The sequence below is a fragment of the Haliotis rubra genome, unplaced genomic scaffold (assembly GCF_003918875.1).
Source record: "Haliotis rubra isolate DU_JTF1 unplaced genomic scaffold, ASM391887v1 Scf157, whole genome shotgun sequence".
NCBI lineage: Eukaryota > Metazoa > Mollusca > Gastropoda > Lepetellida > Haliotidae > Haliotis > Haliotis rubra.
In genome coordinates, this window is record NW_025765525.1 from 348,963 (window position 1) to 362,473 (window position 13,511).

Sequence of the window (13,511 nt, forward strand, 5' to 3'; positions counted from 1 at the left end):
TTTTACGTGGCTTTTAGTAATATTCCAGCAATAGCACGTCGATGGACACCAGGAATGGGTTTCACACAATATACCCAGGTGGGGAATCGAAAACAGGTTCTCGGCATGACAAGCAAACGCTTAACCACTAGGCTACCCACACACCCCTGAGATTCATCATGAACTAAACCATTGGTAATGTCCACAGTTGTACACCATCTGTCTGGAACTGTCTCTTTAAAAAAAAAAGGGTGTAGGAAATTGGTGGTGGTATTTGGTCTTGCTCTTAAAGTTAGGCAACCTTGGTCACAGAGAATCCTTGTTGCGATCAATACGTCAGTGTTCAAACAGAATCAGATTTGAATTAACGACTGGGTATGTTTGGTGTTAAATTAAAACTGCAGAAAGATCTAGGTCATAGAAAACAAATGTAAATAGGTTGTAATGATGCACAAGCAAAATGCTTAGGTTACATAAAATCTCCCATATGGATGATCAACTCTGTTGATGGTGATATGTTTGGTGTTAAAATACAAATGCTAAAAGATCTAGGTCCTGAAAGACAAATGTGAACAGGTTGTAAATGATGCACAAGCAAAATGCTTAGGTTACATAAAATCACTTGTATCGATGATCAGTTCTGATGTTGGTGATGTTTATGTCAGACATCTTACAGTCACCTTCCATTATGAAGGATGGTGTTGATATGTAACGAGGCAAATATTGATGTAGAGAATACAGCACCAGAAGGTGACTCTGACATGGAAGCCAGGGATCTGCAGACTGGGTCAGACTGTGCCTTCTACTTACAGCTAGGTTACATGCATATTCAACCATATTGAACAAACTTTATAGATAACAACTTCTACTATTTCGTTAGTGCAACATTTTGAAACAGATTCTTGTACCGTTGTCAAGCAGGAATTTGTTGAATATTGTGCGTCCCAACTTCTAAAATGCCACTCAAACACAATTCAGCCATGTTAGATTGATTTTGGGACCAAACATGCAGCTGTCAAAATAGAGATGGTTACTGTTTGATCTGTGGTAGTCTGTCTCACAGTCCCTGAACCATATTATTTCCCCTACTGTCTAGTCTTCCCTGCAATGCTAAAGCTGTAAATGAAGCAACTCTAGAATTCCTCAGGTTCTCTCTGGAGCTCCTTTTCAATTTAAATGGGTTTGTTTGTTACTATCAAAATTATATATCTTCAGAGACTAAGCGTTAGTCTAGATTCGTGGTAGAATTTTCTTTAATGCCTAAAACAACTAAATGAACAACACAGGATTATGTTGACACTTTGAACAAAGGTTCAAAATAGAGGTGGTTACCCAGATTTGAAGCTTCCGATTTGTATTAGAAATTTCAGTAATACATGAGTGTTTGTACCTCAAACAATTAACACAAGATAATGCCGACATCTTGAAAATAGGTACAGAGTAGATGTGTTTACTGTGATTTGAAGGTGTAGTGGGGTAGCTGTGATGTTGCTGGAATATTGCTAAAAGTGGCATGAAACCAAACTCACATCACATCACCACTGCGATTGAAAACTTCTGAATCATAGTATAAGTTTGTATAAATGTCTGGTAATACCTCAAACAGTGAAATAAACAACCAAGACCTTGAAAAAAGGTACAAAAATGATATGGCTATAATAATGGTAATTTGAAACCTCTGATTATTTGTGGAAATTCAGTGCTGTAAATGTCTGGAACAATGAGGGGTGAGTGAGTATGGTTTTACGCCGCTTTTAGCAATATTCCAGCAATATCATGACAGGGAACACCAGAAATCAGGGCTTCACACATTGTACCCATGTGGGGAATCGAACCCCGGGTCTTCGGCGTGCCGAGTGAACGCTTTAACTGCTGGGCTACCCCACTGCCTCGGTTCAATGCAGAGCACAGGTATTGACCATCACTATGTAGGTCAGAGTAGAAAATACTGGTGCAATCTTGTGATTGGTAGACTAGTATGTATCAGGTTCCTGGTTTTGTGTCAGCAGTGTCAGCAGTCTGTGGAATTCAGGCTGGTGTGTTGGTATTTACGTATTTATTGATTTGCTATGTTCTAGCTGTTGGGAATACTGCTGTCAGTAGAACTGGGTCAGATATTGTCTCTGATTGCTATGTACAGACAGGTGGTGTGTGTAAATGTGTGTTGTGCAGGTGCTTGTCAGTTTGAAGGTGTTTCTCAGTGCAAAGGTGCTTGTTAGTGTGAAGATGTTTGTTGCTGTGAATGGACTGAGGTGCTTGAAAATGTGAAGTTACATGTCAGTATGCAGGTGTTTGTCAGTGTGAAGGTGCTGAGGTGCTTGTCAGTGTGCAGGTGCATGAAAGTGGTCACTTCTGAAGAATCTAGTATCCAGTTGTTCAGGCAATGAGTGGTTAGAGTCTTAGTTTAAAAACACCTTCTCGTAGCATGCTGTGAGCTCAAAGGTCACATTTATCCTACTTGTACATTATATAATGGACTACATAACATCTATCCTTCATTGTACATCTGGCCTGGTTTCGACTGCGCGTCAGTTGCCAGCTATTGTTTACTTACTGAACCGCCGCCCCCGTGAAGAGCTGGGTTAGAATTAGTCTTCAGTAACCAGTGCTTGTCATAAGAGGCAACTAACGGGATCGGTATCGGGTGGTCAGGTTGTCTGACTTGGTTGACACATATCATTCTATCCAAGTTCCACCAAGGAATATCGCTGAGTGCAATGTTAATCAAGAAAAAAACATTACTTACTGTGAAGTGATGGAGTGATAGACCTTGTCTGTCTCTGCATACATCTGTATATATTCTTCTTTCCTTTGTTATATCCATTCTTTCAGTGTTATACCACATCTGTTATATCTGTTCTTTCAGTGTTATACCACATCTGTTATATCCTTTCATTCAGTGGTGTCTCACGTTCTCTGCTGCTCCTTCGCTGAGTGGAATATCTAATCTCTGTCTCAGCATTGTAATATACTGTGTTATATCCGTTGTCTTGCTGTTACCTCACACCTCTGTCTGTTATAGCCATTTATTGATTGTTATGACACGTCTCTGTCATGGATGTCATCTCTTAGCATTCAATCATATTCCTGCTCTAAGATTTACGTCACATTTTTGTGTTTATACAAATAACTTCTCACATATTCCCTTCTGAGAACTGTCATCTCTGTGTTATATATCCCTTCTCTCCACATTAGATCACATCTGTCTGTTATATCTCTTTTCTCAGCGTTATGTCACATGTTTGTCTTATAAAACCATTCTGTCAGCGGTATCACATCTGTGTGTCATACATATACAATTTCTCAGCATTATAACATATATCTGTGTTATATATCCCTTCTCTCGGGCATAAGATCACATCTGTCTGTTATATCCCTTTTCTCAGCATTATATCACATCTTTGTCTTATAAGTCCTTTCTTCCAGCGTGATATCACATCTCAGTGTCATATATCCCATCTGTCAGCATTATGCCACATATTGTAACATCCCCTGATCTGCTAACCAGCTCACAGCATCCCCATCTACACAACGTCAGTCGATCAGCTGTGTCCGTCAGAGTGTATCGGGACAGAACAGTTTCCACATGATCGAGTACAGTTCCATAATTGTGCACGCTCCGCTCTGATGTTTATATCAAACGGGGAGACTGACGTTATCCTAATCCTTTTCATTATAAAGAAACTCGATAATCAATATGTTTTTCTGGTCAGTGATGTAATACACAGTGAGGATCTTGTTCATGTGCATGTTATTGATCTCGAGGGCTCCAGTCCGGTTTCTATTTTTGTTTTGTCTGTATATTGCTGTTGTTGATGTTATAGAGGGAAAGTTCCGCTAACACAATTGATTCTGGTAACTATGGTACTGGCCATTAATGTTTCTCTTTGAATTTGTACTTGAAGTCTGGGAGAGCTGACATGCCAGGTTTAGGAGAGCTCTTGCATGATCTCAATTCGTTCAGATTGATTTGGCACAGTTTAAGCTCATAAAACCAGTTAAAAACACCTGAAGACTAAAGGCTGAATTTTCCGGAGATCAAGCTGCTTTGATTAAAACAGTCATGTCCAGGGATAGGCTGTTGCAGTGCTGCTAAGTTCATTGATATAGGCAGACTTTGTCAGCTTGCTCCATTATTGTGTAACCTATGAAGATCCAGGTTAGAATTGATCTTCAGTAACCCATGCTTGTCATAAGAGGCCACTAACGGGATCGGGGTCAGGCTCGCTGACTTGGTTGACACATGTCATCGCATCCCAATTGTGTTGGTCGATGCTCATGCTGTTGATCACTGGATTGTCTGGTCCAGACCTGATTATTTACACACCGCTGCCATATAGCTGGAATATTGCTGAATGGGGCCTAAAACTAAACTCACTCACCATTATTGTGTATATGACAGACAATACTTTATTGCCTTAAAAGGATTTCGTTTTGGATCACAGAGCTTGACAAAAATACAAATAATTAACAACATAAAATATGAAATTAATAACATAAGAAGAGATAAATATTTGCTTAAAAATAATGTGTGCATTTAATAGTGATGATTCTCATTCAGAGTGTCAGAGGTGTGTAGTTCCTTTTTTAACAAAGCATTATGAGCACAATAATTGTTCGGAACAGAACAGGGTGCCATTATACAAAGTAGCATAGAGCTCTGACAGTCATAAGTCTATGTTAAGGTATGTGAGTTGCCATCACCTTAAAGTTAAGATCGCTTTGTACAATTGGCACGGAACTGTTTTTGTCTCAGGTGAAATATGGCATATATGGTACAAACACAAAACAAATACACATGGCATACTAGTGGATGAGAGGGGTTGCATGATTTAACACATTACTTGATCATATTACAGAATTTGCTTTCAGTAATTCTAAATGTATTGTAATCTGTTACTGTGTCATCTGCCAATACTGATCCCAAGCTGAGGCAGTGTTTGAAGTGTTTACGTATCAAACTGGGCCCAAATTCTCGAAAGGATCCTAGCCCTAGGATATCCTAACTTAGGACAAATACTAGGATAGGTTCTGACTTGTCCTAAGTCTATCTTCATAGAAATCAATATGGTGTGGTACTTGTTTGATCACCAATTTTGACGTCAAACAAATAACAGCACACAGTTTTGATCAGTTTTAAGAAAACTTTATTTTAATTTATGTTATGAATGTATCGGTAGTGAATAGACATACTTATTGCAATACACATATTCTTTAGATCTACAAAAGAGATTTGTTCAATTCTTACCTATTCTAACCCTTTTTATTCACAACATTGCTCTTTTCTGTCACATTGCTGTAAAATTTCAATGTCAAGGCCAACTTGATAAGGGAAGTAACTCCTGTTTATTTAAGAAGTGAATTTTCACTTTGTGAGATGACGCATAATGGGAGTTCAAATAATGATTTTCATTAAAAAAATAAAATGAAAATATTTTTTGCACAAATCTGATTGCTTTTTTGGCACACTTTCAAACTCTGAAGAAAAATGTTATCTCCTTGTTCAATAAATGAATTTTCAAAAACTTCATTAACTAATATAAAGTGATGAAAATATCGCATATATATTAACGTATAACAATATTTGTTTTCTGGAAGTATGGTAATTTGAACAAATAGATATTAAAAAAATCTCATTCAATATTTTAAATCTATTCGAGTATTTTTCATACAAGATATGAAATTTAGTTATAACTATAATAATTTATAATTTCTTCTAGATCTACTAAGTCCATCAAAAGCTGAATTTCACCGCTTTCAAGCTCTTTACTTTGACTTTTAGTCTTTCATTACCTTGTAAACGAGATTGTAGTTGCCCTTATATGTGTTTTTCATGCAATGAATCTTGGGTAATATTCAGGGGATTCCCCAACTTAATGAAGGTTTTTCTGTTTCACCTGAAGAGCTCGCTATCCTAGCTAGGATCAGTAGCTCAAGTTAGGACAGGGATAGGATCGTTTCGAGAATGGGTCTTATCCTAACGGTAGGATGTCCTAACTCCTGTCCTAACTGGTTAGGATATGTCTTAGCTGGGACACATTCGAGAATAGGCACCCTGATGGCCAAGATTCATCCCTACATGTGAGCAGTTTCTCTTGTGTAATTTGTCTTTCACCATTCTATGACTTTGCTGAAATATAGCCTGAAGTTACATTAAACAGTTCAACTCACTCACTCGTCCCAACATGAAAAATGCTTGTCGTAAGAGGTGACAAATGGGATCGAGTTGTCAGGCTTGCTGATTTGGTTGACACATGTCATTGTATCACAATTGCGTAAATTAAGGCTCATGATGTTGATCACTGGATTGTCTGATCCTGACTCGATTATTTACAGACCACTGCCATATAGCTTGAATTTTGCTGAGTGCAGCATTAAACAACCAACCAACCAACCAACCAACCAGCAAACCCACAAACCAACATGTGAAAAGCGAGACCACTCCTACACAACCAGCCCCATAATGTTGTGACACTTTAACATCAGCATAAGATATTACAGCATATCTTAAACATGGACCTGCAGATACGATCTTCACAAATTATAATGTACCATTCAGCCTTATATAACATGGCAAACAATCGAATGAGGAGCCACTTGATGGATTTAATAGATATTTTTTTGCATAATAAAATCAGAAGATTTACATGCACCCGGCCACTGTTTGTACTGTACATGTTCATTGTGTAGTGTGTGCTTGTCAAACCCTGTACCTGCTGTGTTGGCTAAAACTGCTGACTCGCATGTTTTGCCAGCTCTATAGAGTCCATGGCTCAGCAGACAGACACACAGACCACGCTGTGGGCATGACAGGGTGAATTGAAGGCTTATATGATATCCTGACATCAAGATTTATGTGCGACTAGAGAGATGGGGCTCTCATATGCCATGACAAAAAAGGCTTTGTAATCTAAAGTTAAACTTCTGTTATTTCTGAAAGGATTTGGTTTGAAATTTTCAGATGAAGCATCCTTGAAATATGGTTGTAATTATCCTGAAAATTATCTGGAGCCGCAGGTGACATGTTTAGATTTGATTATATCATCTAAGGGGCTGTAAGTTGGAGATGAGATTTCATGTAAAAAATATGTCTCTGTGATAGGCACACAGTATTAAGCTGACACATAATGTTTGTCGCTCTGTGGGGATTCTGGTGCAGAACACGTGGGATCTCAGTACCTCATGGTAATCTTTCTACAGTGACAATTCTGGGGCACAGTAGGTCATCATGCAGTTTCCCATTCTTGTGTCTTCATGGGGATGTTAGGTCAGATTTTCAGCCCCTTATAAGTACCCAATGGTTGTCTCTCTCTGGTGTGACCGCCTCCGTGGTGTAGTGGTTAGAGCGTCCGCCCGGAGAGCGGAAGGTCGTGGGTTCGATCCCCGACCGCGTCATACCAAACGACGTTAAAATATGGTACTTGTTGGTCCCTGCCTGGCGCTGGGCATTAATGGGTACAACAAGGACTGGTCGGCTCGGAGTCAGTATAATGTGTCTGAGTGGGGTATTCATGCTTCACTGCGGCATGGTATCTCAGTGAGCTAGCACTATAAAACCAGCTTCAGTCTGGGCTAGTACAAGCAGCCGCATATACACATACACACGCATGCACGTCGTCATATGAGCGAAATATTCTCAAGCACGATGTTAAACCCAATTTCACCTCACTTCACCTCACCTCTCTCTCTGGGGTTTCCAAGGCAGAATAGGCTGTCATGCAGTGTTCCATTCCTGTCTTGTAATTCATGGGCATGTTCATGGGCATGTTATACCAGATTTCATTACCCAATTCTTGTCTCCTTGCATGGATTCCAGGGCAGAAAATGTTAGTATATGACCAGATAGTGGCCCCATGAATTCGTGCAAACACCTAGTTGCTGGTACAGCAACGTGCAGTAAACGTGGACAAAGTACTGTGACTATGTGTCCCAGTCCACCCAGCTGTGAGTGGGTACCTCGTAAGGATGTGAAAGCTGCAATAACTCGGTGCACCTTGTGGCAGCAAGAGTTGTATGCTCCCCCAGGGAGTTGAGATTGATAAGAAGATGTGCTGTTGAGATTGACATCCAATGATCGAGGAAAGAAATACCAGCACCTTGAGCATGCACTAGTGCGTGGATATGTGCGCTATATAAATATCCAATAACAATAATAATAATAAAATGTCTTCTGGTATGCTAATCTTATCTGTTCAAGCATAATAAGTTGTTAGGGCAGACTTCTCTCCCTTGTACCTAATTCTTGTCTCACTGTGGGGATTCCAATGCAGAATAAGCCGTCAGTACCCAGTCTCCCTGTGGGCATTCTGAGTAGACATCATGTCCCCATGCAGTGTCATATACTTGTCTGTCATGGGGATGTTAGGCTAGACTTCAACCAATTGTAGCCAATTCTTGTATCACTGTGGAGATTCCAGGACACTCTGAATATGTCCTCAGTACCCAGACTCCCTGTGAGGATTGTGGGACAAAGTAGATCCCCATTCAGTGCCCTATGCTATTCTGTACATGAGGATGTTAGGGCAGACTGGGCTCCTTGTGCCCAATGGTTGTCTCTGGAGATTCCAGGGCAGAATAGGTCCTCATGCAGTATTCCATTCTTGTCTTGTAATGCAGGGAGCTGTTAAGCCAAACCTCACCTCCCAGTACCTAATGGTTGTCTCTCTGTAGGCATTACAGGGCAGAATAGGTCCTCATACAGTGTCCTATTCTTGTCTCTAATGGGAATGTTAGGGCACACTTCCTTTTACCTGATACTGTCTCCATGTGGAGATTACAGGGCAGAATAGGTCCCTTGGTTTCCTCCATGGGATGTTTAGTCTAACAACCCCTAGTTCGCCATAACTTTCTCCTCTTAAGAAAACAAAATTCTCTTGTTCATGTGTTATGAACATTGGCTTGCTCCTGTCATAAGGAATGCCTTCATGTGTGAATGTTGTTTATCATCTGTTCAAAGATGATTGGGATAAACTGGATGTTCTTCTAATAAATGAATTTTGTTTTCAGGTAATCTGAGTGAGCTTGTATCCCATCATGCAAGTGGCAACAAGTCCAAGACAAGTCAGCACATCCCGGAATCAGAACTCCGCAAGAAGTCGGACAAGCACCTCAACATACAGGTGAGAGTGTGGAGCTTGACAGCTGATACATCTGTATGAATACAGTTTATAGAGCCAGCTTAAATGTATCCCATGAAGATAACCTGTGAAGATCCGGGGTAAAATGGGTCTTCAACAACCCATGCTTGTCATAAGAGGCGACTAACAGGATCAGTGGTAAGGCTCGCTGACTTGGTATCCCAATTGTGCAGATCGATGCTCACACTGTTGATCACTGGATTGTCTGGTCCAGAATTGATTATTTACAGACCACTGCCTTATAGCTGGAATATTGCTGAGTGCGGTGTTAAACAACAAACCAACCAACCCATGAAGATACAGGTTGAAATCGGTCTTCAGCTGACTCAAGCTTGTTTGTTGCCATTGTGGATCTTGTTCCTTGCCCATGCAGATCAGCGTTACAATGGATCTTCAACAACTCATACTTGTAGTAATTGGTCACTAATGGGTGAGTGAGTGAGTGACTTTGGTTTAATGCCGCTTTTAGCAATATTTCGGCAATATCACGGCGGGGGACACCAGAAATGGTCACTAATGGGATCATGTTGTTGACTTAGTTGACAAAAATGTGTTGATCAATGCTCATGATGTCAGGGACTAGACTGACTGGTCCCGACTTTTATTCCATTCAGGTGAAATACTGCTGAGTGTGGCATTCAACAATAAAATGACAAACAAACAAACAAATCACCTGGATGGAGAAAGGGTTTGTGCTTCCAGCAGTCTCTCTGTGATCTGTCAGTGAGGGAGTGAATTTGGTTTGGTTATATTTTTAGAAGAAAGCCTGAGACATTTATGGCTTTGGTGAAAGCCACAAACAGAGGTAGTGGAGGATCCTGGTCATGACAAATGTAATATCTGAAACACCAATTAGCAGATCCTGGCATGACTAAGGGATACAATTCAGTACATTGAAGTGGCTTGTACCACCGGGCCAGAAGTCAAGTGTAATTCATGGCATATGTATGTTGCAGGCTTTCCAAACATATGAAGAGATTCGTAAAGTGGAAAAGGAATTGACACGGCTACGTGCTTCTCTTGCACGCAACCAAGACAGGTGAGAAGAGTTTTTTCTCAGTTATTGGTTTTAAATATTTTGATGGTTGAAAAACTAATTTATGACAAACATGCAGAGATATCTGTTCGTGATATCTAAAACACTCAGTGAGAAATAAACTTAGCTACATTTTGACATAAATTCAACTTGGATATTTCCTTTGACTGACAGTTACATGAATTTCATCAGTAATTTTAAATTTAAGCAGGATATTTACTGCAAAAAATGAAAGTTTGTGGAGAAAATTCTGTGAAGTACTAGTACTAGTTACTTTTGTGGTTATGTTTTTGACTGTGCTCCAGTGGCCATCATTTCCTGTATTATTATCCTCTCTGTTGATAAATGGTCTGTTTTTACCTTTCTGGATCAGAACTCCTGAACTGTTGAATGTTTCTTGCTGAAACTTGTGATACAGATCAGTGTAGCAGTGAACTGGAGCCATTTGATTTGAGATTTTTATTTTTTAAACATTTTTGGCTTTGATGACTTTGACATACACTTAAAATAAGGTTTGTGCTCATGTCCGGACCATAACTCCAAATCTGTATATTTCCTGGGAATATTACCTTGATGAAACTTGCTGTAGGGATTGGTATAACTGTGAACTGGTGCCTTTTGATGATTTGGGATGTTGAAAAGTGCTGAACTGCATTATTTGTTTCTCCACTGAACTGAAGCTTTCAAATGACAATGATTACCAAAAATGAGGTGTAAGTAGCCAAACTCCAGTGGCAAATTGCACCAGACGGAGATATGTCATCCAACTCATATTAATGTTAGAATGAATTGAATTAAACTTACTAGAGTGTTAAGTCCATCTTCAAGTGCTAACATGGCTTACATTCACAGCCAGATAAATATGACAAAGGATATAATAGGGTTTTTAGCTGTCAGAAAATTATCTTGAACTTCTGTTCTGTCTTTACCCAGGGACAAAAGGGTTGCAGAACAAGTTCGGCAAAAGATTTCCTCTGCAGAAACCTACCTTGCAAAACTGAGGTCATCTGAGGTCACCCTGGAAAAACACAAGCAGAGTCGGAGTGACAGCAAGAAACTCATGGTGTTTTGACGTCTGCTTCTACTTGCTCGACAAACTGCTGCAAGGCTATTAGTGACAAGAATGTGCTATCACAGATCCAGTGCTGTTGGTGACAAGAATGTGGTATCACAGATTCAGTGCTGCTGGTGACAAGAATGTTGTATCACAGATCCAGTACTGTTGGTGACAAGAATGTGGTATCACAGATCCAGTACTGTTGGTGACAAGAATGTGGTATCACAGATCCAGTACTGTTGGTGACAAGAATGTGGTATCACAGATCCAGTACTGTTGGTGACAAGAATGTGGTATCACAGATCCAGTACCGTCTGTGATAAGAATGTGTCATCACAGATCCAATACTGATTGTGGTGTCACAGATCCAATGCTGTTTGTGACAAGATTGTGGTGTCACAGATCCAGTACTGTTGTGACAAGAATGTAGTATCACAGATCCAGGACTGTCTGTCACAAGAATGTTTCATCACAGATCCAGTACTGTCCATAACAAGAATGTGTTACCCCATATCCAGTGTGGCCTGTGTCAAAGATCCAGTACTGTCCGTGACAAGAATATATGTACCCGCAGATATAGAGTACATAAAATCCCAAATATCATTGTATCCCAATTGCAAATATCAACCTGTTCCCTAAAGTAAGAGAATACCCTATGATTGGTCAACTGTACAGAGGAGTATCTGGTGTTGAATGATCAAGAGTTGTCATAGATGGTGTCAGGTTGTGGATGAAGCTATAAAAGCTATGATAACTTATGCACAGTATTTTCATGGGAAGAAAATATATGTTCAACTTGATACCATAATTTGTGATTTGTGATTATACAAAATGAGCCCATGTGGGTTCCGGGTTAGGACTTGTTCCGTGCAACCTATACTCACCTGTAAGAAGTAACGTGGATTGGATGGTCAAATTCATCCTGGTATATATCATTACTCATAATATCAATCATTAGATTGTCTGGTCCAGACTTCATCATGTACAGGCCACTGTCAGATAACTTGAAAACTGCTGATTGCAACCTCAGTTTGCAAATTGTCATCGCAACCAATGAAAACCTACACAAATTCTTGTCCATTCGTACCTTAGACAGTATTCCATTTGGGTGTACATGCCATGGCACTCAGAAATTACAGGATGTATGAAATATGAAATAGCCACAATATAATGGTGCCACTGTACATGCCAAGTTCATCTTCTGTTCTACATCAATATGCTAAGAGGCAGACTATTTTAAATAAATGGAATATCAGGTTGGTTTTGAAGTTAATTTTATAAATTGAAGGGAAATAGAAGTTTTCAGCAATGTACCACTGAAAGAAAATAAAAAATATCAAATAACTTTATGGGTAACAACTGGTTTATTTCATTAGCGATGTTTAATGTAGAGTCCTATATCATTCTGAAGACTATTGTTTACTCATTGACTTCTAGACTTCAGTTAACATGTTGAGAGTACACATTTTCAAAGGCACATTTTGGCATTGTTTCTTCACTGGGGCAGCGACCGCCTCCGTGGTGTAGTGGTTAGAGCGTCCGCCCGGAGAGCGGAAGGTCGCAGGTTCGATCCCCGACCGCGTCATACCAAAAGACGTTAAAATATGGTACTTGTTGGTCCCTGTCTGGCTTTCGGCATCAAGCAATGTGTACACGTAAGTACGTTGGTGTCCCTAGCTCACTCACTCACTCACTCACTCACTCACTCACTCACTCACTCACTCACTCACTCACTCACTCACTCACTCACTCACTCACTCACTCACTCACTCACTCACTCACTCACTCACTCACTCACTCACTCACTCACTCACTCACTCACTCACTCACTCACTCACTCACTCACTCACTCACTCACTCACTCACTCACTCACTCACTCACTCACTCACTCACTCACTCACTCACTCACTCACTCACTCACTCACTCACTCACTCACTCACTCACTCACTCACTCACTCACTCACTCACTCACTCACTCACTCACTCACTCACTCACTCACTCACTCACTCACTCACTCACTCACTCACTCACTCACTCACTCACTCACTCACTCACTCACTCACTCACTCACTCACTCACTCACTCACTCACTCACTCACTCACTCACTCACTCACTCACTCACTCACTCACTCACCTTGCTCGCTCTCTCCCTCACTCACTCACTCACAAATGTAGGGCAGGCTGAATGTAGTAGTAGACTGAGAATAGAGTAGCCTTAACAACGTGTATTCTATAAGTGCACCTATTTTTGGATATACCTCCAAAACAACGGGACCCGTGAAGGTCTGGGTTAGAATG

At 40.3% G+C, this 13,511-nt stretch overlaps 2 protein-coding genes across 2 annotated transcripts in view; one reads left to right on the top strand and one right to left on the bottom strand.

Moving 5' to 3' along the window:
• LOC124271048 overlaps positions 1-3,517 on the bottom strand; it is a 51,154-nt gene extending 47,637 nt beyond the window's left edge. Inside the window, exon 1 of the mRNA XM_046706108.1 lies at positions 2,726-3,517. The gene's annotated coding sequence lies outside the window, so the exon portion shown is untranslated. The remainder of the gene's footprint in view (positions 1-2,725) is intronic.
• The window catches only part of LOC124271050 (zinc finger CCCH-type with G patch domain-containing protein-like), an 87,761-nt gene extending 75,207 nt beyond the window's left edge, over positions 1-12,554 (top strand). The window contains 3 exon segments of the mRNA XM_046706112.1: positions 8,986-9,098; positions 10,073-10,155; positions 11,086-12,554. Coding sequence (XP_046562068.1) covers positions 8,986-9,098; positions 10,073-10,155; positions 11,086-11,224 — 335 coding nt within the window. The 3' untranslated portion in view covers positions 11,225-12,554.
• The last annotated feature ends 957 nt before the right edge of the window (positions 12,555-13,511 follow it).